General features: G+C 37.5%; 1 protein-coding gene across 5 annotated transcripts in view; it reads left to right on the top strand.

Annotated features, from left to right (window-relative positions):
• Positions 1 to 27205, top strand: part of FBXL20 (F-box and leucine rich repeat protein 20) — a 109088-nt gene that overhangs the window by 6024 nt on the left and 75859 nt on the right. Inside the window, exon 1 of one of the 5 annotated variants that reach the window (XM_058560847.1) lies at positions 14906 to 15869. The exons of the other annotated variants lie outside the window; for them this stretch is intronic. Coding sequence (XP_058416830.1) covers positions 15792 to 15869 — 78 coding nt within the window. The 5' untranslated portion in view covers positions 14906 to 15791. Of the gene's footprint in view, positions 1 to 14905; positions 15870 to 27205 lie in introns of those variants that run through there. 5 annotated transcript variants of the gene reach the window in all.

The raw sequence follows: 27205 nt of genomic DNA, 5'->3' as shown, positions 1-27205 counted from the left end.
GTGCTCCGCTACTGGCGGCCAGGGTTCGGATCCCGGGCACGCACCGACGCACCCCTTCTCCGGCCATGCTGAGGCCGCATCCCACATACAGCAACTAGAAGGATGTGCAACTATGACATACAACTATCTACTGGGGCTTTGGGGAGAAAAAAAGAAGAGGATTGGCAATAGATGTTAGCTCAGAGCCGGTCTTCCTCAGCAAAAAGAGGAGGATTAGCATGGATGTTAGCTCGGAGCTGATCTTCCTCACAAAAGAAAAAAAAAGAAAATTATGTTTTCTATTAAGTTGTTAAAAATTTTTAGCTTGGCAAAAACTTTACCAAATGTATTCTTGATATTTAAGCCCTACATTCTTAGATGTAACCTGTTTCTACACTGAAGATTTTCATTCTTTAAATCAGTATTTCTGTTAGAAGTATTCACACTTTGAGTCTTATATTCTTATGTTTTAGGTCATTTGTCAGTTTTAGCTGTTAGTGTCAGTGTTGTTTTTTCATCTTAATTTTTAAAGTCCTTCTATTTTCATCCCCAGAGTTGTCTTTTTTCAAATCTTGGTCTCATTTTTCTTGCAAATTAATAAGTACTTTTGTTACAGGCCAAGGATTCCATTCCTAGCCCTAGCTCTTAGGTTATTGTTTCCCAACTGGTGACAGTTTGGAAACTGAATTAAAATTTTCAGTAATCTAACTAGTACTGCGGTTTTGGAAGGGTATTTTTAGATGTTCAAAATAAAATATTCCGTTACATGAGGAAAATCCAAGGGAGGGAGGAAGAACCAAGAATGCCTTTAAACTGACCAAATTTAGCTGCTTGTGCATAGTTGCCTTTACACTGTTTTCCTACGTGATCTTCCAGACTTAGTGAATTCTTAGATCAGACCCCCACCCAAAAATTGACTCAGAAATGAAGGCATCCGACTGTGGTTTTGTAGTTTTATGTCTTAATGCACTTGGACCCATTTGATAAAAGATTTTAACTTAATAGAAACTAACAATAGGTGGTGGTATTGGACTGTGCAATAGTATTGTGCTTGCTTCATCTTGCTTAATTATATAACTTTAAAAAACAAAGATATGTATTCAAATGTAATAAATCCAAAACAAATTTACATTAGCTTTTGAAGACTGTTTCTCTTAAAAGAGTGGCTTTGCTGAGTAGTTATTTTATTTTATTTTTTTGTGAGGAAGATCAGCCCTGACCTAACATCCATGCTAATCCTCCTCTTTTTGCTGAGGAAGACCGGCTCTGAACTAACATCTATTGCCAATCCTCCTTTTTTTCCCCCAAAGCCCCGGTAGATAGTTGTATGTCATAGTTGCACATCCTGCTAGTTGCTGTATGTGGGATGCGGCCTCAGCATGGCCGGAGAAGTGGTGCGTCGGTGCCTGCCCGGGATCCAAACCCGGGCCGCCAGTAGCGGGGCGTGCGCACTTAACCGCTAAGCCACGGGGCCAGCCCTGCTGGGTAGTTATTTTGAGCATATATTAAATAACTATTTAGTAGGCATGTGAGTTATAGCTGTAGGTGAGTAACCTCTTTATTCCCTAATCATATTTCCTCCAGTTTGATTTTCTGGTATTCTGTTGGCTTTAATAAGCCTCATATCTGACAGTTGTAATCAGATGGAAATGTAATTTAATTTAATCCATTTTTGCTCAGTCTCTCAGGTTGCTGTGAGGTTAAAGTTGCCTATTAAATCATGGTAGACAAAGAGTTAGTCAGTTAGGAAACAAATATTGGGAATATCTTCTGTCATTTTTGTCCTTCATCCCAGGAATTTCTAGTAAAAGCTAAAAAAGGGAACTAGAACACTGAAAGTAAGTAGTAAATTGATCTTGCTTTACTTCGGTGCTAAGGCAGTAATCTAACAACATGGAGGTGGAAGTCGGCAATATATCAAAGGCCTGCTCAATTTTATATAATCAGATGTACCAACTATTTTGGTATTTGTTGGTGCCTGTGACTGTCTGATCAACTGGAGGATGCAGGCAGATACCATTTCATAATCATTTAAAAGTAAAAACTGGAAAAACATTCTCAGTTTTCCGTACAATTTGCAATAATAATAAGATGCTATGGGTATAGCCATTCTGGGTGCTTTACTATCTGCAGAGTGAGGGAATTTATGTGGCAGGAGGGACAGGCAAAAAGAAAACAGTAAAATTTCTAGATTAGGGTAGGTTTTTAAATGTAGAGTACCTGTTGTTGTGCATATGTTACCCTTGGTTGACAGTTTAGGCCCAGGGAAGGTCATTGGCAACTCAGTGTATCCCGAGTTACAGTTACCAGGGAAGAGCCAGTTTTGTTTTGTTTTTTGTTTTCTTTTTTCCTTTTTGGAGGTGAGTGGAGTGAAGAAAAAGAAAAGAAGGGATTTGCAGTTCCCTGCAAATTAAAAATTTGATGTCAACTATAACTGTTAGCCGCAAGGTTTTCCAGAGTCTCTGTTAGAATATGTCATCTCTTTTTGTCGTCTTATTTTTTGAACCAGTTCATCTATATCTTTTGATGTTCTAAATTGGAAATTAATTTGAGTAAGGAGAGAATGAAAGCATTAAGGTGATGTCGTAAGGATTTTTCAAAGGGAAATAGTTCAATTCTGAACTATGAAATAAGTACTCCCATATATATATTTTATACATGTATGTATGTATATGTATACGTGTGTGTGTGCATGTTTCTGTATGTATATGTACTGGTATCTGTGTGACCTTGGGTAAGTCACCTCTCTGGATCTCCATTGTCTCAACTCGTTTCTTCTGGCATGGAAATTCTGTGATTCTCTGTAAATAAATCTGCCAACTTGCTGTAGGTTAGAGATTAGATATTCAGTTTATTGCCAGTGTTCTTACATTTCTTTGCTTACAACTGCTAGTAAGGACGAAACAGTTAGACTTTGTGTGATCTTAACCTGTATTCTGTTTTTTTTTTTTTTTAAAGATTTTATTTATTTATTTATTTTCCCCCCAAAGCCCCAGTAGATAGTTGTATGTCATAGCTGCACATCCTTCTAGTTGCTGTATGTGGGACGCGGCCTCAGCATGGCTGGAGAAGCGGTGCGTCGGTGCGCGCCCGGGATCCGAACCGGGGCTGCCAGCAGCAGAGTGCGCGCACTTAACCGCTAAGCCACGGGACCGGCCCTGTATTCTGTTTTTGATTCCTGCTTGTTTTTGCCCTGAATTCTGATAAAAATGGAGGCTGACACTGGAAGAAAAGAACCTGCAGTACGTATGTCTGTCCAAATAAACACCTTGCCAAGGGAGTGAGGAATGGATATAATGGTTGTGTGATATCTTGGAGTTTAGTGTGCTGTAATCCAATTTCTCAGGATTTGTAGAGTTTATGTATTTATATATAGAGAATCTATTGAAGAACATTAGCTTTGAAGGCTGGGTTTGAAGCCTGGCTTTGCCACTCAACCATCTTTGTGACCTTGGACAAGTTATTGAATCTCTCCAAGTCTCAAGTTTTCAGTATCTAAAATGGGTGTAATACCTACCGCACTGGATTGTGAGGATTAAATTCTATAATGTTTGCGTAGCATTTAGCAAATTGTCTACCATACAATAAGGGCTCAGTAAATGATGACTATTATTATATTACTTTATGGAGAAGTGTTTACTTAGACTTTTTGTAAATTATTTTAAATGCTTTGAAGGAATTTAGAATTTAAAGGAAAAAATCTATTATAAAGGAAAGAATGTAATTATCTTTATTCATTTGATTCAGTTTTATATATTGGGTTTATTAAACAGGAATACCTATGAATTTTAATCTAGTTGAAGAGCAATGATTTAGCAGTGTTTCAATCTGGAGTTTATACTGCAACTATTATTATGTTAATTGTTAGGCAGATGTGAATAAATGTCTCCTAAGATGAGAATCTGGCACCAAATTGTAAGTTGACATTTAAAACACTAGATCAGTCAGCTTTTACCCCAGAAACTGGACATTCCTTCCTTCTCTGATTTGTAGAAAATAAAACTATGGCATGACTGAACATGAACAAACAGAGATGCATTTATTTTTGAAAAAGAGCCCTGCGTTGCTAATACGCTTTCCCCACTCTCATCCTTATCAGCTTTTTGAAAATTGTTTACATGTCCTTCAAATAAAAAAGCTCATTTTGAAAAATCACATCATAACTTATTTCTGCAACCCATTTGTAGGGAAAAAAACCTGATATATTTTGGAATTCTCCTTGGATAAGTTAAAACATTTATTAAATGCTGTAACTTTCCTAACATATTATCATGAACTGTAACTTCAGGAAGATAAGGGACTTAATAGTTGGTATTCTTAGTCACAGCTGACTGGAGTTATGCAAAAGGAGCTTCCCAAGTCTAGATCTCCACAACAACAAAAAAATGCATTTTTACTGAGGTCAGCACATTCCTTAAGATGGAATAATTGTATTTAGATTATATGCCTCAAAAGGTGAATTATAGGCCCTAAGTGACATTAATTTCCTCTGAGCTCATCAGTCTCTGGTCCAGACAGAAAAGTTTGGCCTAAATATAGGAATCAGGATCTCAAGGGACCTAATGTTGGCACTACTGTGAACTCACACAGAGCCCTGGGAGAAACCACTTACCTCTTTGTCCTTACAGCTCTAAAATAAGATTTTAAATATCTGTTTCCCTATCATAATACAAACTGAATTAATGTTAATTAAAGAGTAAACCTAAAACTCATACTTTTCAATAGTACTGCCTGAGTTAAATGGACATTATTGAGGAGAAATAAATGAAACTGAATTTCATTTATTGTAACTGAATTCTGTAGTAGAGATAAATAAGTAACAACCTCAATGGTTATCAGAATCACTAGTGAAGATTTTGCATAATACTAATCCCTAGAAATCACCGCATTCACTGAATGGGAGTAGATCTGGGCATGCAAGTTGCCTAGAAATTCTTTAAGAGATAGTGATGTAAATTTCTGTTAAAGAAACACTGTGATAAGGGAGATACAAAAGGTAACTTGTATTTGCAACCTGAACTCCATGGGAAAATAGATTTACATACCATGAATTTGACATCATAAAATCAATACCTCTTCTCTCAGGTTTCTATCCTATCCTCGATGTTTTAGCCTTAGAAACAAGGTGCAGTATCTAATGTACAGCACCTAAAATATAGTTATTTTACAACTTGTACATTTTATGTGATCGAATACATTGTTCACTAATGATACCACCATACCACACTGTATGGCCTCTCAGGCTACCAAGAACAGGTATGTCTGGGAGCCCAGCAAAGCTTATCTGACCTTGTCTAGGGCTCAGAAAATCTCAGTATAGAAAACCAAGGCATGCTATTGTTGAGAGTTCAGTTTTGTTCAAAATTTATTTAGCAGTAACTATGTGTCAGATAGTTAGAGGTACAAAGCTGCTCCAAAACATTGTTTCTGCCTCAGGGAGTTTGTAGTCTAGTTTGGAAGAAAGATAGATGAGAAAAATAATTTAGTGGATTCTGGTAAATGCAGTGATAGATAAATGGGAGAGTGAGATAAAAACCAATTTTATGAAAAGCATTCATACTTTCTGTGATCCTCATACTGCTATATGAGATGCATTACACTTTATTTAGTGCTTTTAAAAGAAAACAAAATCCACTGACCCTGCTTTTGAAAAATATTAGCACTTTGCTGTCACGTGTAAGAATTTATTTTTAAGAATAGAAGTATATGAATTATTTATCTTTCTCTTTGACATTCTATCCATGGTTACAAGGGAGGACCAAGGGAAAAGATAGGCAAGTTTTTATTAATAATATCTTTGGTTTTACTGATACATCTTGAGGGAAACAAAATAGCACTACTAATGACAGAGCTAATCAGAGTAGCTGCTCATTCTAAAGCCAAACATTCCTCAGAGATTTAAGCAGACATTAAACAAGGTTAGAAGAAGAGTAACAGGAAAGTAACTCTTTCCCCAGTAGTTCCAGGAATTCGTTATATAGTAAGTAGTTATACAGGCAGTCTTCCATTTGTTTTTAAGGCAAAGAATAAGTCTTGTTAAGGAATTTATGAATGACTCTGCATAATGCTGACCCTCACAGATAGTATATAGGGCATCCTACTAACTCCCCTTCAGTAGGACAGATATTTTGAACTATCTTAAGTAACAAATTAATAGTTGTACACATTGAAGAGCATGTTTATGATTTCGTTTGAACTTAACAAAAATTCTTATATGTTATGTTGAGGATATTTCTCTATTTTATAGATAAGAAAGCAGATGCTCTGAAAACCTATTTTCCCAACCTTAAATAGTTGACTATAAAAGCCAGAACTTTAATCCAGTTGACATGAAGTCTGTTATACTTGCCTCTAGGGTATGGTGACTGAGAATGGGTTGTTTTGAGCAATTCACCCATTATTCTTCTCTTGCTCCATAGCAGGCATTTATAAGATGTTTGATTAGGATTGATGAACCCTTGAGTTTGTGGCCATAGAATTCAGCGAAGTTAGTTGTGTGGGGACTGCAAAGTATGGGAATTGAACCCTTACTTTGGCTTATTAGCCATGCTTTACTAGCCTATTTAAATAACTCCCCTAAACAATCATGAACAAATATTCTGTATAAACCATACCAAGTAGTAAATTCCTTTCAGATACTTGTGCAATAAATCACAGTTGGACCAAAAGCTGTTAGAATATCATCTCGTATGTGTTGAGTAAAACTGATCTGATTACTATTATTCTTCCTCATGAAGACTAGGGGTGCGATATTAGAACAGTTTTATAGTAAGTATTTGTAGAACCTTGAATATAAGTTTTTAAGGCTTCATATTCAGCGTTTTTGCAAGTTTTGTTCTTAGGTTTGATTTATAAAGTCTGGGCAGCATTTTGTTCAGTTTTACATAGTATATTATTAAAGATGAAAGGTAGCAGTATACTACTATTGAGTTAAAATAAAAATTTAGGATGTAGTATTTTATGAATAAACATAGACATTTCTAGGTAAAAGATCAAGTAGGTTTAGTAGAATCAAAATAACTTTTTAGTATCAGAAAGATACCAAGAAACACTATTACTGTCTTCTAGAGTGTTTAAATTATTTATTTCAGTAATGTGAAATTTACATTTAAAGTGATCCCATCCATAAACTATAAGGTGTGCTGGAGTTATGTATTCAAATGAAATGTATAATTAACTCATACATTACCTTTTTAGTCTTGATAATACTACATACCTACCTAGGATCCAGTTTTGTTCCTCAATGCTTTACATGTTCTGGCTGTTGTCAGTTGGATGGGGTTTTGTCAGTATTCCCTAGTAACAGTATTGTTTCAGAGAGAAATTAACATGAGAGTGATAAACCACAGGATTCAATGCAGCAGCAGTCAGGCTGGGAACCAGGGGAGTACATGTATGCTCCACACTACCTTAATTGGAAACAATGTTATTCCTCTGCAGAATTAGTCCTGGATACACATTCAGGTTGAAGGTCCACAGAGAGCCAAATAGTATTTGTAGGTAGTTGTTATGCTTAATGCCACTGGTACTCTTGAAAAAGGCAGTGATCCGATTGAAATCTTAAGTAAAGATTAACCAAGACTAGCTCAGTGATCTTTCTTCTAGTTTTTATTTACTGCAGCTGAGTTGGTGTGCAGTCTCTGTGAAGTATTACCATTATTTTAGCCAAAGGAAACTTTAGCAACCTCTTTGTCTGTCCTAAAGTAGCCTCAGGTTCCTTGGTTTGTGTTTCAGTGACATGTCTTGCTTCTGCCACTTCTGTTTTACAAAAAAGACAGTTATAGGAATAGGCCTGTGGTCTAATTTGGGACTGGAAATGGAGATTAAATTGTTGCTTTAGTATTTGTTCTTGGAGGAGAACTTAAAGTATAATTTTCTGTTCACCCTTAAAGTGAGTTTCAAGTGAAAAGTAATCCTCCATCCTCCCATTCTCCAGACGTAACCATTGTTAAATGTTTATGTATCCTTTTATAAATTATGTATGGTTATGTTCATATTTTTGAACAAACAGAATTATACTAGACATATGGTTTAGCGCCTTGCTTTTTTTTCTGTTTTTTAAAATTAAAAGTTTTAATTTACATAAGCAATACGTGAATAAATTTTTATTTAAAAAATTAAAACATTTTGGGGCCGGCCCGGTGGCGCAAGCGGTTAAGTGCTCCTGCTGCGCTGTGGCGGCCCGGGGTTCACTGGTTCGGATCCCGGGCGTGGACCTACGCACTGCTTGGCAAGCCATGCTGTGCAGTGTCCCGTATAAAGTAGAGGAAGATGGGCATAGATGTTAGCCCACGCCCAGTCTTCCTCAGCAGAAAAGAGAAGGATTGGCAGATGTTAGCTCAGGGCCGATCTTCCTCACACACACACAAAAAGTTAAAACATTTTAAGTATGATAAAAATTCTCCCTTATACTGCCCCCAATCTTGATCCTCTTCACTTTACCCTTCTCCACCTAAAGAGATAAGGGCCAGTTTTAAACTTTGGGTGTATCCTTGCAAGTTTTTCTCTGCTTTTTGTATGACATTAGTTGTGTGTGTGTGTGTGTGTGTTTACATAATTAGCCTCATGCTGTGCCTGTCCTTCTGAAACTTTAACTACAATATGTCTTAGAGATTTGTTAGATATATTTCTTTTAACAGCTACATAGTATTAATATTCTAGTTTGTGTAGCTAGCTGTTAATGGACTGTTAGGTTTTCTCCTTGGCATTACTAACAAGAATGCAACAGATGTTCTTGTATATGCCTTCTGGTGTACATGTACAAGTTTTCCTGTATGGTAAATACCAAGAAGAGGAATTTCTGGGTCATAGGGAATATATGTTTTTTAGATTTATTACATACTGTCAAAACGCCTTCCTAATTTATGTTTTGGCCAGTAGTGTATGAGTGAATGAGTTTTACCACATCTTCACCAACATGTGATGTTTCCCAACTTTAAGATTTTTCAATGATAGATGAAAAATTGTTTTATTTTGTATTTCCCTCATTACTACCGAAGTTGAGTGTCTTCCTGTTTTAGTCCTCATGTTTTATTGATCATTTATATTTCTTCCATAAATTGCCTATTTTATCCTTTGTCAAGTTTTAAAAATTGGGTTTTGTCTTTTTTTTTTAATCCCCCTTAGGCATTCTTTATATTGGATACTAACCCTTTGTCTACCTGTATATTTGCAAAGATGTTCATTGAGTGGGTTTGTCTCTTAACTTTATGTTTGCTTTTTGTGTTTATAAAAAACAAGTCTCGGGGCTGGCCTGCTGGTGCAGTGGTTAAGTGCGCGTGCTCTGCTTCGGCGGCCCGGAGTTCTCAGGTTCGGATCCTGGGCGCGCACCGACATACCGCTTGTTAAGCCATGCTGGGGCGGCGTCCCGTATAAAGTAGAGGAAGATGGGCACAGATGTTAGCCCAGGGCCAATCTTCCTCAAGAAAAAAGAGGAGAGGATTGGCATCGGATGTTAGCTCAGGGCCAGTCCTCCTCATGCACACACAAAAAAGTGTCCCCTATCCCAAGATTATATTCTTTTGTATTTTATTCTAGTATTTTTATAGTTGTTTTGTTACATTAAACTTTTTTTAACATCTAAGTTTTTAATCTACCTGGAGTTTATTTAATTTATTTAATCTACCTGGAGGTAGAGTTCTAACTGAACTTCTCTCCATATTGATAGACAGTTGTTCTAACACAATTTATTCCATCTTCTCCCCACTGGTTTTGAAATGCCATTTCTATCATAAAACTATTTAAATGAATTCAGAGGTCTTTTTTTGAACTGTGTTCTGTTTCTTCCATCTATTTTTTTATTGTCAGTACCACAATTTTAATTAATTGGCTTTATACATTAATTTGGGGGAATTGATGTCTCTTTAATATTTTCCTTCTTATTCATGAACATGATATGTGTATTTATTCAACTTTTTTCTTTTTCTTTTTTTATTTATTTTTATTGAGGTAACATTGGTTTATAACATAAATTTCAGGTGTACATCATTATATTTCGATTTCTATGTAGATTACAGCATGTTCACCACCCTATTCAACTTTACTAGCAGATTTTTATCGATTTCTTCGTTTAAGATCTTACACAGTTTTTGTTAGTTTTATTTCTACATACTTTATAATTTTTAATGTTATTACAAATAGGCTTTTTTTTCTGTTACAATTTTCTAATCATTAATTCACTCAGCAAATGTTTGTTGAGTACTTTCTACATGCCTGTTATTGTTATAGACGCTGAGGGTATGAAAGTGGACAAAACACAAAATCCTACCCTAATGGAGTTTAAAATTTAATGAAGGGAGATTGACATGAACAGCTAAAAAAGTAATTACATAATATATCTGATGCTGATAAGTGCTATGGATAAAAATGAAGGGCAGGAAAAAGAGGAAGGGAGCTGGGAATGGTTTATATTTTATACAGAATGGTTAAGGAGGACCTCACTGTTAAGGTTAACATTTGAGTAGACTTAAAGAAATAAGGCAGCAAGGAAAAACCATTACAGGCAAAGGAATGCACAAATGAAGGTGGGAGTGTGCTTGATGTATTCTAGGAACAGTGAACATGGTGAGGTTGGGTAACAGTGGTAAGGAGGAGGTCAGAGAGTTATGGGTGAGAATGGAGGGGAGCGGATGGAGAGTGGAGCAGATCGAGAATGATCTTGTTGGCCATTTTAATCTCTGAATTTTATTCTGACAAAGGAAGCCATAAGGGTTTTTGAGCTGAAGAGGAAAATGATAAAATTCATGTTTTGAAAGGATCACCCTTGCTTTGTGGAGATGTAGTATATAACTGATGTTCAAGGTTCTTGCAGTAATCCGGAAAAGTAATAGTGTTACTGATACCAGCTCAATACAAGGTTAACGTAAGGGAAGCCATATTATAGAAAAGAAATCATATTGTAACTTTGAATGATCTCTGATTAGCTGACATCCTCTATGGATTTTATGGCCCCTCTCAGCTGCAGTAAGTTGATAACTTAGTTCCTTTGAGTTCCTTAGGAATGTGATGACCCCTGGGCAGAGAGTCTATGCTGATAGCCATCATCAAGCACAGCTAAAAGATCAGGGTATAGGGTGTTGCTCCGGTCTCTCATGCATATCCAATAAAACAAACGACTGTCAGGAACTAAGACAAGATATCTGCCTCCACCTGGAGATCAGATGGATGCCCCACCCTGAGACCAGATGCCTCCCCCATGTGGAGACCTGCCCCCTATATAACTGGCCTATAATCTTTGTTTTGTAAGGTGGTTCTTTCGGCCATGAGTGGACCATCTTCCCCCTTGCTAGCAACCTGTACTAAAAAGTCCTTTCTCTCCTGCCTCCTTGCCACTTGACTATTGGCATGTCTTGCAGTGGGCAGATGTACCCCACTTTGGGCGGTAACGTTACTTTGAAGATAATTGTGGTGGAAGTGTAAGAAGGAATTGGATTCTGAATATATTTTAAAAGTAGAGCTGATAGAATTTACAGTCATTAGAAAGCTATAAAGTTTGTGTATTCATTTGTGTATATTCATTTTTGTATCCAGTTTGGATGCTCTCAGCTACAAGTAATAGAAAACCTTTTTAGTGGCTTAAACAATAAAGTGTTCTTTATCTCACATTATAAAGAGTCCAAAGCAAAGATTCTTCTAGGATTAACATCCATGATTTAGAGTGGTGGTTTTCAAACTTCAGTTTTACATAACAAGCACCTGGAAAGCTGATAAATCACCTGGGCTCGTGAATTTGCATTTATGAGAAATATGAGGGTTTTGCCTAAGAGAGTACCACGCTTTGGGAAACACTGACTTGGAGTATAATAATTAGAGGGACTTTAGTGTTTAGTGTTTGAAGCACAACTGTGGAACCAGAATGCGTGGGTTCAAATCTCAGCTCTGCTATTTCCTGTCTGTATTTGAAATTTTCTGGCATATTGATCTTAAGGGATTATTTTATTGTTCATTTCTGATTTTATTGTATTGTATGTGATATTAGTGGCTTGTATGATAACAGATTTTTAAAATTTTCTTTGTGGCCAAGTATATTATCATTTTTTGTAAATATTTTATGTGTTGGAACAAAGTAGGATTTTCTGTTTATTGAATGCTTGGGTTTGATGTGGAGAAAAAGATCACAGACACAAAATTTTAAAATGAGACTGCCTTTTAAAAGGACTGAATTGCAGGAAGGAAGAAGAAAAGTGCTTACCATTCAGAGGCTGGAGACCAGAATAACCTCTTTTCTGAACATGTCAAAATTATGGTTTTTCTTTTAATATTTCAGTATGTAATATAATGGATCAACAGAGGAGGAAGGCCTCAGGACCCTTAAGTAGAGGAAACAAAAAAGACTCTTAGATGGAGGAGGAAAAACCTAGTGATGTTTAGCAGGAGAGGGGAGGGTGGACCTTGTATTGGTTTCTTATAAAATTTTAAAAAGCCTATTTAAACTTAGAAAACTTCAAAAGGGATGATGACACTTTTGAAAGGGATCATAGTGTTTGTCCAATAAAACATTAAGGATCCATTATTTTCTTAAGATTTTATCGTTTTCTAATTACTGGTATACAGTACACTGTTTAATTATGGCAGAACTAATTTTTTCATCAGTTCACATTTTGGCTGAGAACACTATTTAAAGCTGTGTGACCTTAGAATATATTTAATCTCTGCACCTCTGTTTTCTTATTTATGAAATGGAGATAAGAATAGAATCCTTCCATCTAGGGTTGTTGAAAGAGTGCACAATATGCCTTCAGTAAGTTTAAGTTATTATTATTTGACTCAGTTCATTACACATATCTCTTAGATCAAGCTTGTTATGTGTATTATTCAAATCCTCTAGGTCTTTATTAACTTTTTGCCACCTTTGTCTTTTGTTTTCTTTAAGAAGAATGTTAAAGTTCTCTGGCCATGTCTAACTTTGTTTCTTTCTTCTTATAGTGCAATTTTCGCTTCATATATTTTGAAGCGCTGTTGTTAGATATATAAACCTTACAGAATGTTAAACTTTTCTTGGTGAATTGTTTCTATATCTATAAAAAATATCCCTCTTTGACTCTTCATGATGTTGTCCTTGAATTAAATTTTATCTAATAATATTGATATCAAGTTGTTTTATTCTTTAGTACTGAGCTTATTTCTTTGGGTTCTCACATTCTAGATTTTGGACTGGTAGTTCTTTTTTTTTTTTTTTTTAATTATATTCATTTATTTATTTTCCCCCTAAAGCCTGAGTAGATAGCTGTATGTCATAGTTGCACGTCCTTCTAGTTGCTGTATGTGGGACGTGGCCTCAGCATGGCCGGAGAAGCGATGCGTTGGTGAGCGCCCGGGATCCGAACCTGGGCCGCCAGCAGCAGAGCGTGCGCTCTTAACCGCTAGGCCATGAGGCCAGCCCCTGGACTGGTAGTTCTTTATACTATTTTTTGCTCTTCCATGCTTTATAGAAGTCTACGATTATTATAGTCAGTATTTTAAATATTTCACTCAACTTTCTAGAGTAGAGGTCCTTATTTGGAGGGTTCGTGAGAATAGTCTGGTCCGTCACTCTGGTAAGCAGAAGCAGAAATACCTGGTTCTTCTGAAAGTAGATCCTTTTTAAAAGTTTTTTTGCTGTGGACCTGTGGGTGGTAAATTCACCTAATTTCTCTATATATGGAAACATCTTTTTTCCCCTCATTGCTGGGGTTAGCTGTGGTCAGCTAGGGTACAAGGTTTTCAGTTGTAGTTATTTTCCTGCAGCACTCTAAAGATACTTCTCCGTTGTCTTCTGAACTCTTGTTACTGAAGAGAAGTCCACTGTGAGTTTATTGTTGTCTTTCTTCTTCAAAGAACTCTTTGAGTACACATTTTTAAATTATATTTTTTATTGAGATGTAATTCACATTACAAAGAAGTTAATAGTGTATAATTTAGTGGCTTTTAGTATATTCACAGTTATATGCAAACTATCACCACAGTCTATTCTGGAACATTTTCTAGACTTCAGAAATAAACTTGTACCCTTTATCTATTATCCCCTTTACCCCACCACCCTCTTGTTCTAAGCAACCACTGATTTACTTTCTGTCCCTGCAGATTTGTCTTTTCTGGGCTTTCATATGAATGGAATCATACAGTATGTGATCTTTTGACTGGCTTCTTTACTTAGCATGATGCTTCCAAGGTTCATCCATGTTGAAGCGTGTATCAGTACTTCATTCTTTCTTATGGCTGAATAATCCACTGTATGGATATACCACATTTTGTTTATCTGTTCATTCGTTAACAGATATTTGGGTTGTTTCCACATTTTGGGTATTGTGAATAGTACTGTTATGAATATTTTTATGAACAAGTATGTGTTTGAAACCTATTTTCAGTTCTTTTTGGTATGTAGTTAGGAGTGGAATTGCTGGGTTATGTGGTAATTCTATATTTAACATTTTCAGGAACTGCTGAACTCTTTTCCACAGCAGTTGCACTGTTTTACATTCTCATCAGCAGCATACAATGGTTCAAACTTCTCCGTATCCTTGCTATCAGTTGTTCTCTCCCCTCCCCCACCTCTGGCCCCCTTTTTTTGTTATAACATCCTAGTGGGTGTGAGGTGATGTCTCATTGTAGTTTTGTTTTGTATTTCTCTAATGGCTGATGATGTTGAACATCTTTTCAGGTGCTTTTTGACCATTTGTACATCTTCTTTGGAGAAATGTCTATTCACATTATTTACACATTTTTAAAGTGAGTTATTTCTGTTTTTATTGTTGAGTTGTAAGAGTTCTTTATTTTGGATACTAGACCCTTGTATATGGTTTGCAAATAATTTCTTTACATACTTTGTAATTTTTTTGTTGAAAACTAGACATTTTGAATATTAAAATGTGGCAACCCTAGGGGCAGGCCTGGTGCACAAGCGGTTAAGTGCGCGCACTCCGCTGGGGCGACCCGGGGTTTGCTGGTTCGGATCCCGGGTGCGCACCTACGCACTGCTTGGCAAGCCATGCTGTGGCGGCATCCCATATAAAGTGGAGGAAGATGGGCACGGATGTTAGCCCAGGGCCAGTCTTCCTCGGCAAAAAAAAAAAAAAAAAAAAGGAGGATTGGCAGATGTTAGCACAGGGCTGATCTCCTCACAAAAAAATAAAATAAAATAAAATGTGGCAATTCTAGAAATCACATTCTGCCCCCTCCTGGGTTTGTTCATGCTGTTTATTGTAGTAGTAGTGTTTGTTTAGTGTCTTTTCTGAACTAATTCTGTAAAGTATATTCTTTGTCGTGTCTGGCTACTGAAATCTCTGTTCCATTAGCTTTGTAGTCAGCTAATGAATGTACAGAGATTTCCTTAAATGCCTGGAACCAAAAATTCTCTCAGTCTTTGCTGAGGGGCTCTTTGTACATGTTAGGGCATGTCTTCAACACACAGCCAGGCAGTTTACAATTATGGCTTAGCCTTCACTTCCTGCTTCTGCAGAGCCTCAAGATCAGCCAGAGGTGACAGCTTAGAGCCTTCTCAGGTCTTTCCTGAGCGTGTGCACAACCCTGGGCATGCGTGTGGCCTTCTAGATTCCCAGGAATATATTGGAGCTTTTCAATGCCCTTATGGGCATCTCATTCTCTGGTCTTTTTCTGCCAAGCTCTTTGATTAGTCTATCGTTTGCCCCAACTGGTTTTCTGTCCCTCAGGCAGCAGTGACTAAAACATTTGACTGTAAATGTTTTGGACAAAGTGGGATAGTTTCTTTAGCACTAGGCCCCTTTTGAGTAGGGCAAAATAAAGACAAGCCTTTTGAGCTGGTCTTTCAGGGAGTGACAAGGCAGGTCAAGACAAATAATTACAACACTTTGAAAATGAGATCTGTTCTGGTTCCTCAGTTACCAGCAATGCAAGCTGTTATTTTCAAGGCTACTGCTGATCTGGGGATTGGGGTAAGTTAAAATGCCACAAAACTCTCTGTTCTTACTGAGATTCAGCCTTTTTTCTTGAATATACACTTTTTGGGTTATTGCAAGTCTTTGGTTAATTTCCAAAGTTCAGAAAAAAATTATTTTGCCCGTTTTTTGGTTACTTTTATGGAGAGGTGGGATTTCAGAATTCCTTGTTCTTCCATTTTATATATACACACACGCATACATACCACATTTTCTTTATCCATTCATCTGTTGACAGACACTTAGGTTGTTTCCATGTCTTGGCTATTGTAAATACTGCTGCAGTGAACCTGCGGGTGCAGATATCTCTTTGAGATAGTGATTTCATTTCCTTTGGATATATACCCAGAAGTGGGAGTGCCGGATTATATGGTAGTTTTATTTTTATGTTTTTGAGGAACCTGCATACTCAGGTGGCTGCACCAATTTACAGTCCCACCAACAGCACACAAGGATTCCCTTTTCTCCACATCCTCAACAACACTTATCTTCTCCTGTCTTTTTGATAATAGCCATTCTAACAGGCGTGAGGTGATATCTCATTGTGGTTTTGATTTGCATTTCTGTGATATTGAACACCTTTTTATGTACCTGCCATTTATATATCTTCTTTGGAAAAATGTTTAGTCAGATCCTTTGCCCATTTTTTAGTCGGATTGCCTGTTTTTTTGCTGTTGTTATATGAGTTCCTTATATTTTGGATATTAACCCCTTATCAGATACATGGTTTGCAAATATTTTCTTCCATTACATAGGTTGCCTTTTCATTTTGTTGATCATTTCTTTTGCTGTGTAGATTAGTTTGATATAGTCTCACTTGTTGATTTTTGCTTTCCTTGCCTGTACTTTTGGTGTCATACCCAAAAAATCATTCCCGAGAGCAATGTCAAGGAGCATTTTCACTATGTTTTCTTTTAGGAGTTTTACAGTTTCAGGTCTTACATTTATTTAAGTCTTTAATCCATTTTGAGTTAATTTTTGTGAGCAGTGTAAGATAGAGGTTTATTCACATTCGTAGAGGATATTCACATTCTTTTGCATGTGAATATCCAGTTTTCCCAACACTATTTATTGAGGAGACTGTCCTTTCCCCATCAAGTATTCTTGGCTCCCTTTTCGAAGATTAGTTGACTGTCTATGCATGGGTTTATTTCTGGGCTTTTGATTCTACTCCATTGGTGTATGTGTCTGTTTTTATGCCGGTACCACGCGGTTTTGACTACTATAACTTTGTAATATAGTTTCAAATCAGAAAGTGTGATGCCTCCAGCTGCTGCTTCTTCCTCAACATTGCTTTGGCTATTTGGGGTTTTTTGTTGTTCCATATGAATTTTAAGATTATTTTTTCTATTTCTATGAAAAATGCCATTGGAATTTTGGTAGAGATTGTGTTGAATCTGTAGATCACTTTGGGTAGTATGGGCATTTTAACAATATTAATTCTTCTGACCCATGAAATGGGATGTCTTTCCATTTGTGTCTTCTTTAGTTTTTTTCATCAATGTCTTATAGTTTTTATTTTGCTGATCTTTTACCTTCTTGGTTAAATTTATTGCTAAGCATTTTATTTATTTTTATTTATTTATTTATTTATTTTGAGGAAGATTGGCCCTGAGCTAACATCTGTTGCCAATCTTCCTCCTTTTTTCCTTTTTTTTCTTCCCCAAAGCCCCAGTAGATAGTTGTATGTCATAGTTGTACACCCTTCTAGTTGCTCTATGTGGAACACTGCCTCAGCATGGCTTGATGAGCGGTGCGTAGGTGTGCACCCAGGGTCTGAACCAGCAAACCTTGGGCTGCCGAAGCAGAGCAAGCAAGCTTAACCGCTATGCCACTGGGCCGGCAGCCAGTATTTTATTATTTTTGGTGCTATTGTAAGTGGGATTGTTTTCTTTATTTTTCAACTAGTTTGTTGTTAGTGTATGGAAATGCATCTGATTTTTTCTGTTGATTTTATAATCTGCAATGTTAATGAATTTGTTTATTAGTTCGAACAGTTTTTTGGTGGAGTTTTAAAGATTTTCTGTATCTAAGATCATGTCATGCACAGAGACACTTTTACTTCTTCCTTCTGATTTGGATGCCTTTTATTTCTTTTTCTTGCCTGATTGCTGTGTTTAGGACTTCTAGTACTATGTTGAATAGGAGTGGTGAGAGTGAGCACCCTTGTCTTGTTTCTGATATTGAAGGAAAATCTTTTGACTTTTCACTGTTGAGTGTGATATTAGCTGTGGGCTTGTCACATATGACCTTTATTATGTTGAGGTACATTCCTTCTATATCCAATTTGTTGACAATTTTTATCATGAAAGGATGTTAAATGATTTTTTCTGTATCTATTGAGATGATCATATTTTTATCTTTCATTCTGTTAATGTGGTGTATCACTTTGATTGATTTGTGTGTGTTGAATCATCTTTGCATCCCAGGGATAAATCCCACTTGATCATGGTGTATGATTCTTTTAATGTGCTATTGAATTTGGTTTGCTATTATTTTTTAAGAATTTTTGTATCTTTTTTTTTTGTGTGTGTGAGGAAGATCAGCCCTGAGCTAACATCTATTGCCAATCCTCCTCCTTTTTTTTTTTCCCCCAAAGCCCCAGACAGTTGTATGTCATAGTTGCACATCCTTCTAGTTGCTGTATGTGGGACGTGGCCTCAGCATGGCTGGAGAAGTGGTGCGTTGGTGTGCGCCCGGGATCCGAACCCGGGCCACCAGTAGTGGAGTGCGTGCACTCAACTGCTAAGCCACTGGGCCGGCCCGAATTTTTGTATCTGTATTCATCAGAGATATTGGCCTATTGTTTTCTTATAGTTTCCTTATCTGGCTTTGGTATCAGGGTAATGCTAGCTTTGTAAAAGGAGTTTGGGAGTGTTTTCTCCTCTTCAGTTTTTTGGGAAGAGTTTGAAAAGGATTGGCATTAATTTTTCCTTAAATGCATCGTAGAATTTACCAGTGAAACCATCTAGTCTTGGGCTTTTCTTTGTTGGGAGAGTTTTCTTTTTTTTTTTTTAAATACTTTTATTTTATTTTTTATAATTTTATTTATTTATTTTTCCCCCAAAGCCCCAGTAGATAGTTGTATATCATAGCTGCACATCCTTCTAGTTGCTGTATGTGGGACACGGCCTCAGCATGGCCAGACAAGCGGTGTGTTGGTGCGCGCCTGGGATCCGAACCCGGGCCGCCAGCAGTGGAGCACGCGTGCTTACCGGCTAAGCCACGGGGCCGGCCCAAGGGAGATTTTTCTTTACTGATTCAATTTCCTTTCTCGTTATTGCTCTGTTCAGATTTTCTACTTATTCATAATTCCGTCTTAGAAGTGTTAAAAGATAAACCGATGCACATTAAGATTTTAAAGAGTTTATTTGAGCAAACAGATTCAAATTGCACAGCACTAGACCAGCAGATTTTTTTTTTTGTGAGGAAGATCAGCCCTGAGCTAACATCCATGCTAATCTTCCTCTTTTTTTTTTTTTTGCTGAGGAAGACCGGCTCTGAGCTAACATCTATTGCCAATCCTCCTCCTTCCCCCCCCCGCACAGCCCCAGTAGATAATTGTTATGTCATAGTTGCACATCTTTCTAGTTGCTGTATGTGGGACATGGCCTCAGCATGGCCGGAGAAGCGGTGCATTGGTGCGCACCCAGGATCCAAACCTGGGCCGTCAGTAGCGGAGCATGCGCACTTAACCGCTAAGGCATGGGGCCGGCCCCAGCGGATGTTTTAGAAGTGCTCCACTGATAGGAGCTAAGGGCAAAGTTTTTAAAGATAAGATGCAGAATAAAAGTAAACAAATTATTTGATTGGCTACATCTTAAGCAGTTGCCTTATTTGGGAGATTGTTCATAGTAGTCTCTTATGATCCTTTGTATTTCTGTGGTATCAGTTGTAATATCTCCTCTTTCATTTATAATTTTATTTATTTTAGTTCTCTTTTTTCCTTTATTAGTCTAGCTATAGGTTTGTCAATTTTATCTTTTCAAAGAACCAGCTCTTAGTTTCATTAATCTTTTCTGTTGGTTTCCATTCTCTATTTCATCTATTTCATTTATTTCTGTTCTAATCTTTATTATTTCCTTCTGCTAACTTTGGACTTATTTTGCTCTTCTTTTTTTTTTTTTAATTTTTTGGTGAGGAAGATTGGCCCTGAGCTAACATCCATTGCCAATCATCTTCTTTTTGCTGAGGAAGACTAGCCCTGAGCTAACATTTGTACCGTACCATCTTCCTCTATTTTGTCTATGGGACACTGCCACAGCATGGTCTGATGTGCCATGCGTAGGTCCACCCTCGGGATCCAAACCTGAGAACCCCAGACCGCCAAAGCAGAGCCTGCGAACTTAACCACTACACCATGAGGCTGGCCCCTGTTCTTTTTTCTAGTTCCTTGAGGTGTAATGTTTGATTATTTATTTGAGATCTTCCTTTTTTCTTAATGTAGGCATTTATAGCTACAAACTTTCTCCTTAGACCTGCTTTTGTTGCATCCCATAAGTTTTGATATATGTTTCCATTTTTGTTTGTCTCAAGATTTTTTTGATTTGTCTTCTGATTTCTTTGCTCTATTGGTCGTTTAGTAGTATGGTTGTTTAATTTGCATGTATTTGTGAATTTTCCAATTTCTCTCTTGTTCCTGGTTTCTAGTTTCATACCTGTGATATTGTGGTTTATAATAAATACATATTTTGGTCTTTGTCCATGATTCCTGGCTGACAACTCCCAAAACTCTTGGAATTTCCTAAGTGGTAAGAGCAATGGGAACATCTTTTGTTATAATATTTGGTGTTTTGTCCTCAGTTCAGACCCATAAAGGTGAAATGGTGTCTTGTTACTCATAACAAGCCCCTTTGAACCACACCTGAGTTTATGTTAATAAGGTGACTTTTGGAAAGTCTCTAGGTAACCTAAGGTTGGATGCTGGTTGCCAGGGGAACTAATCATGACTAGAGGGTTGGAACTTTCAGTCCCCCATCATCTCCCCTGTCCCCTGCTACCACTTCTGGGGAGGAGAGAGGGGCTGGAGGTTGAACCAGTCACCAGTGGCCAGTGATTTAATCAGTCACGCCTATGTAATGAAGGCGTGACTTCCATAAAAACCCAAAAGGACGAGGTTCAGAGATCTTCCATGTTGGTGGCATGCACACGCCAGGAGGGTAGTCCACCCCAGTTCTTAAGAGGAGAGAAGCTCCTGTGCTCAGAACCCTTCCACACCTCACCCTGTGTACCTCTTCATCTGGCTGTTCATCTGTATCCTTTATAAATAAACTGGCAAATATAAGTTAATGTTTCTGAGTTCCGTGAACTGCTCAGGCAAATTAATTGAACCTGAGGAGGGGATTGTGGGAACCGCCCAGTTTATAGCCAATTGGTAAGAAGCACAGGTATCAACCTGGGCTTGCAATTGGCATCTGAACTGGGGGCAGTCTCATGGGACTGAGCCCTTAACTTGTGGGCTATGATGCTATCTCCTGGTAGATAGTGACAGAATTGAGTTAAATTTCTAGGGCATCAGTCAGTGTCTGTTAAGGATTGAAGAACTGCTTGATGGTGTTGGAAAACATGCATCGGAATACCATTGTGATCAGGAAAGATACTTGATGTGATATAATTTCTATCTTATTGATTTTGTTGAGATTTGTTTTGTGGCCTAACATACGTTCTGTCCTGGAGAATGTTCTGTGTGTGCTTGAGAAGAATGAGTATTCTGCTGCTGCAGAATGGAATATTATGTATATGTTTGTTAGGTCCATTTGGTCTATAGTGTTCAAATCTTCTGTTTCCCTATTGATTCTCTGTCTGGAAGTTCTATCCATTGTTGAGTAGGGTATTAAAATCCCATGCTGGGGCTGGCCCGGTGGCGCAAGCGGTTAAGTGCGCGCACTCCGCTGCGGCGGCCCGGGGTTCGCTGGTTCGGATCCCGGGCGCGCACCGACGCACTGCTTGGTAAGCCATGCTGTGGCGGCGTCCCATATAAAGTGGAGGAAGATGGGCACCGATGTTAGCCCAGGGCCGTCTTCCTCAGAAAAAAAGGAGGAGGATTGGCGGATGTTAGCTCAGGGCTGATCTCCTCACAAAAAAAAAAAAAAAAAAAAAAATCCCATGCTATTATTGTATTGCTGTTTATTTCTCCTTTTAGTTTTGTTAGTATTTGCTTTATGTATTTAAGTGCTCTGATGTTGGATGCATAGATGTTTACAATTGTTAAATCTTCTTGATGAATTGACCCCTTTATTGTTATATAATAACCCTCTATGTCTCTTGGTTTCTTTATTTTTATTGGTTTTTTTAGTGTTAGCAAACTTAATGTCATCTAGTTCAAGCGCCTTCTCAATGAAAGAATCTACTCCATAGCATCCCTGATATTGGGAAGGCTGGCTGACCATTACTGGTCACAGTTTTACAAATTTATTTAAGCTATTTAAATTTAGAACTTCTAATTTAAGCTACTTAGAATATGGATTTCAGGATACTGAGAGGTTCTAGAACTAAGTCTTGAGAAAAATGGTAGGGGCCGGCCCGGTGGCGTAGTGGTTAAGTTCGTGCGCTCTGTTTCAGTGACAGCCTGGAGTTCACAGGTTCATATCCCGGGCATGGACCTTATCATCGCTTATCAAGCCGTGCTGTGACAGGCGTCCCGCATAAAATGGAGGAAGATGGGCACAGATGTTAGCTCAGTGCCCATCTTCCTCAGCAAAAAGAGGAGGATTGGCAACAGATGTTAGCTCAGGGCTAATCTTCCTCACCAAAAAAAAGAGAGAGAGAGAAAGAAAAATGATAAATTTTTCTAAATAGCTTCGAAGTTTTTGTTTTGTATTCATATAACCCATAATTGCTTAATCTAAATGAAAGATTTATCCCTGTTCAGTTTCCTCTTGATACTATCCTTTTGAAATCATGTTGAATCCCGATTCTGTTATCCAAGGTATTCTTCATCCTAATGAATTTTATGGTTTGCACAAATTTAGTAAGTATGATTTTATCCAAGATATCTAAAACTAGTGCATGAGAATTTTGGTTAAACATGGGTTCGACTCAATTCATCTATTTCCTTTCCTTTTCAAATAGCACTAAAATTATAGTAAAGGAAAAAAAGAGGCCTAAGACCACAGGGACAAAAATGAGTGGAAGAAAGACACGATGAGAGATGAGAAATTTCAACCATTTTTAGATGGAAGAGTGTTAAGTGATTTAGCCAAGTGGAGAAAGGGACACCCTGTGTCGTCTGCAGAGGCAAGCAAGCAAGTTTACCCAACAAATCTCCAAAAAGACTCAACGCTTGGTAGCAAAAACTCTCTGAAAAGACAGGGATAAGGCTTGAGATTAAAAGTAGGTAATGGTTGGGCCGGCCCCGTGGCTTTGCGGTTGAGTGCGCACACTCCACTGCTGGCCGCCCAGGTTCGGATCCAGGGCACGCACCGACGCACCGCTTCTCCGGCCATGCTGAGGCCGCATCCCACATACAGCAACTAGAAGGATGTGCAACTATAACATACAACTATCTGCTGGGGCTTTGAGAAAAAAAAAAAAGGAGGAGGATTGGCAATAGATGTTAGCTCAGAGCCGGTCTTCCTCAGCAAAAAAAAAAAAAAAGAGGAAGATTAGCATGGATGTTAGCTCAGGGCTGATCTTCCTCACAAAAAAAAAAAAAAAGTAGGTAATGGTTGTACCTAAAGCAATCTACAGATTCAATGCAATCCCAGTCAGAATCCCAATGACATTCTTCACGGAAATAGAAGAAAGAATACTAAAATTCATATGGGGCAACAAAAGACCCCGAATAGCTAAAGCAATCCTAAGAAAAAAGAACAAAGCTGGAGGCATCACAATCCCTGACTTCAAAACATACTACAAAGCAGTAGTAATCAAAACAGCATGGTACTGGTACAAAAACAGATACACAGATCAATGGAACAGAATTGAAAGCCCAGAAATAAAACCACACATATATGGACAGCTAATTTTCGACAAAGGAGCTAAGAACATACAATGGAGAAAGGAAAGTCTCTTCAATAAATGGTGGTGTGAAAACTGGACAGCCACATGCAAAAGAATGAAAATGGACCATCTGCTATTGCCATTCACAAAAATTAACTCAAAATGGATCAAAGACCTAAAGATGAGACCTGAAACTATAAAACTCATAGAAGAATATATAGGCAACGCACTACTTGACATTGGTCATAAAAGAATCTTTTTGGATGACATGCCTCCCCAGACTAGGGAAACTAAAGAAAAAATAAACAAGTGGGACTTCATCAGATTAAAGAGCTTCTGCAAGACAAACGAAACCAGAATCAAGATGAACAGACAACCCACCAGCTGGGAGAAAATATTTGCAAAACATATATCTGACAAGGGGTTCATCTCCATAGTATAGAAAGAACTCACACAACTGAACAACAAAAACACAAACAACCCGATCAAAAAATGGGCAGAGGAAATGAACAGACACTTCTCCAAAGAAGATATACAGATGGCCAATAGGCACATGAAAAGATGTTCAACATCATTAATCATCAGGGAAATACAAATCAAAACAACACTAAGATATCACCTCACGCCCGTTAGAATGGCTATAATCACCAAGACAAAAAACAACAAATGTTGGAGAAGATATGGAGAAACAGGAACCCTCATACACAGCTGGTGGGAATGCAAACTGGTGCAGCCTCTATGGAAAACGGTATGGAGATTCCTCAAAGAATTAAAAATAGAAATACCCTATGATCCAGCTATCCCACTACTGGGAATCTATCCAAGGAACCGGAAATCAACAATCCAAAGAGGCTTATGCACCCCTATGTTCATTGTAGCATTATTCACTATAGCCAAGAAGTGGAAGCAACCCGTGTCCCTCGACTGATGACTGGATCAAGAAGATGTGGTATATATATACAATGGAATACTACTCAGCCATAAAAAAAGACAAAATTGTGCCATTTGCAACAACACGCATGGACCTGGAGGGTATTTTGTTAAGCGAAATCCCCAGAAAGAGAAAGACAAACACTGTATGATCTCACTCATATGTGGAATATAAACCAACACATGGACAGAGAAAACTGTATTGTGGTTACCAGGGGCGATGGGGGTAGGAAGTGGGCACAAGCAGTGAAGGGAGACACATCTGGTGATAGACAAACAAAAATGTACAACCAAAAATTTCACAATGTTATAAAACTATTAAAACATCAATAAAAAAAATAGGTAATAGTTGAAAGCCTTATATGAAGTGGTTGAATCCTATGCCAACTACTTCTTCCCTCTCTAGGAAACTGGAGATTTTTTCTCCAAGAAAATGGAAGCTGAGGGTTCTGCATCCAGGAACATCAGATGCATGAAGAGAATAGCAGTATGGAGCAAGGAACTAAATGAAAATCTGCATACAGAATGGTGGGTCTGTGAAATCACAGCTTCCGTTTAGCTTTTTAATGCCATAAATAGGAATAGACAGCTAAGGATAACCAGATAGTTCAGGAAAGCCTCCAAAATGAGAGGCCAAACAACCAAACAAACAAAATAAAAGAGACAAGGCAGAGAACAGGGGGGAAAACCTGAAGGTTGGGTGGAGAGGAAGAACGTGTATTAATCTCCCAGAAATGAAATGTTACATCTTCAAAAGAACAGGATGCAATTTTGAAAATCTTTCAACAAATAAGAAATAACTCTTGGAAATAAAAAATGTAATCCCCCCATCCCCCAAAAACATTCGTGGAAAGATTGGAATTTAAGTTGAAGCAGTTTCCTAGGAATTAGAACAAAACAATTAAATGAAGGAAATATGAGAAAAATAATTTTAAAAATTAAAGATAAACCAGGAGGTCCAGTATTTTACTAACAAATTCAAAAATGAAAGGATATAGAAAATAGTGAGAAATGATACCAAAAAAATTTCCAAAGTATTTTCCAAATTGAATCATAGATTTGCAAAATAAAAAAGACACAGATCATGAAATTTCAGTAAACTGGGACTTGTAGAGACTATACTAGAAGCTTCCAGAAGGAGTAACTAGAGATTACATTCAAAGGACCAATCCGAATGGTATTACACATCACAGCAGTAACATAAGAAGATAGAAATGCATCAAGCCTTGTCTTCAGATATCTTCAGTGGAAAGGATTTCCAACTTCGAATTTTATTCCCAGCCAAATTATCAATCAAATATGAGTCTAGAATAAAGATATTTTTAGCCATGCAAGTGACTCCAAAATTTCAGATCTCATGAGCCTTTTTTTCATAAGTTAGTAGGGGATGCGCCCTTAAATAGCAAGGGAGAAGAAATTGGGTCCAAAAAGCAGAATTCCATCAAAGAGAAGAGCCAAGGGAGAGCCCAAGGATGATAGCTGGGTTGCCGGTCTAGAGAATCCCCCAACAGAATGAAGCAGAAGAAAGAACAAAGGGTTCTGGGAAGGTTTGCCTCCTACAAAAAACAGTGTCTGCTGTATTTGAACATGTGGAAAATATTGACAGACATGTGACAGATGTTAGGGCATTTGAGGAAAAGTTAAAAATATGTAGAAAGTAGAAAAACATGAGGTAGTCATTAATTTGTAGGGAGGAGTGCATAGTCCTTTGTTCTACTTGGCTCAGCACTGAATGAGTATCTGTCCAATCCTACATTCACACTGACTCTGTGCTGTGATAAAATTACATAGGGTGTGGAGGGTGGGGTTAGAGATCAAAGCTAAGTGGTTATTTTCCATTGCAGGATGTCAGTAGATAATATCTAGATTTGATAAATCAAGCACATTTAGAAAAATAGAGGCAAATATCAGAAGAACCTCCTAGAAGATTTGATAGGGTGTAGAGAGAGTGGACTCTATTTTTCTAAAGTCCTTTTGTCTTGGTTGACTCTTTATGGGAAAATTCAGTTAAGTTATATGGCATATTATAGACACTTCTTTCTAGATATTTATCAATTAATTAATACCAGCCAAATACCTAGCTATATCATGTGTCCTTTGTTTAGCTATCTTGTTCATAATAGCACCACTGTATTGTTCATATCCTGGCCTAAGAAGACTAATAGATTTCCTTGATCTATTAACTTAGTATCACTTTCCCTTAATGACTTTCTTACGAAGTTATTTCTTCCCTCCAAACAGTCTTTATTCTAATTTAACATATTGTTTCTTTTGGTTCCTTTTAAATCCAAAATATGATATCTGGCATGCAGTTAGGATAGCTAGGGTACTGTGTACTTTGTCTCTTATAATATCTAAAACAAGGGAATGCTTTTTCTACAAATAAGTAGCATGGCTATATTAAAATACTATTGCTTTGGAAATATTTCTGTAGCAGTAAGATGATTTAAAATATGTGTCTG

The sequence above is a fragment of the Diceros bicornis genome, chromosome 18 (assembly GCF_020826845.1).
Source record: "Diceros bicornis minor isolate mBicDic1 chromosome 18, mDicBic1.mat.cur, whole genome shotgun sequence".
Lineage (NCBI taxonomy): Eukaryota > Metazoa > Chordata > Mammalia > Perissodactyla > Rhinocerotidae > Diceros > Diceros bicornis.
The sequence above is the reverse complement of the archived record's forward strand: the minus strand, read 5'-3'. Positions and strand labels throughout refer to the sequence as shown.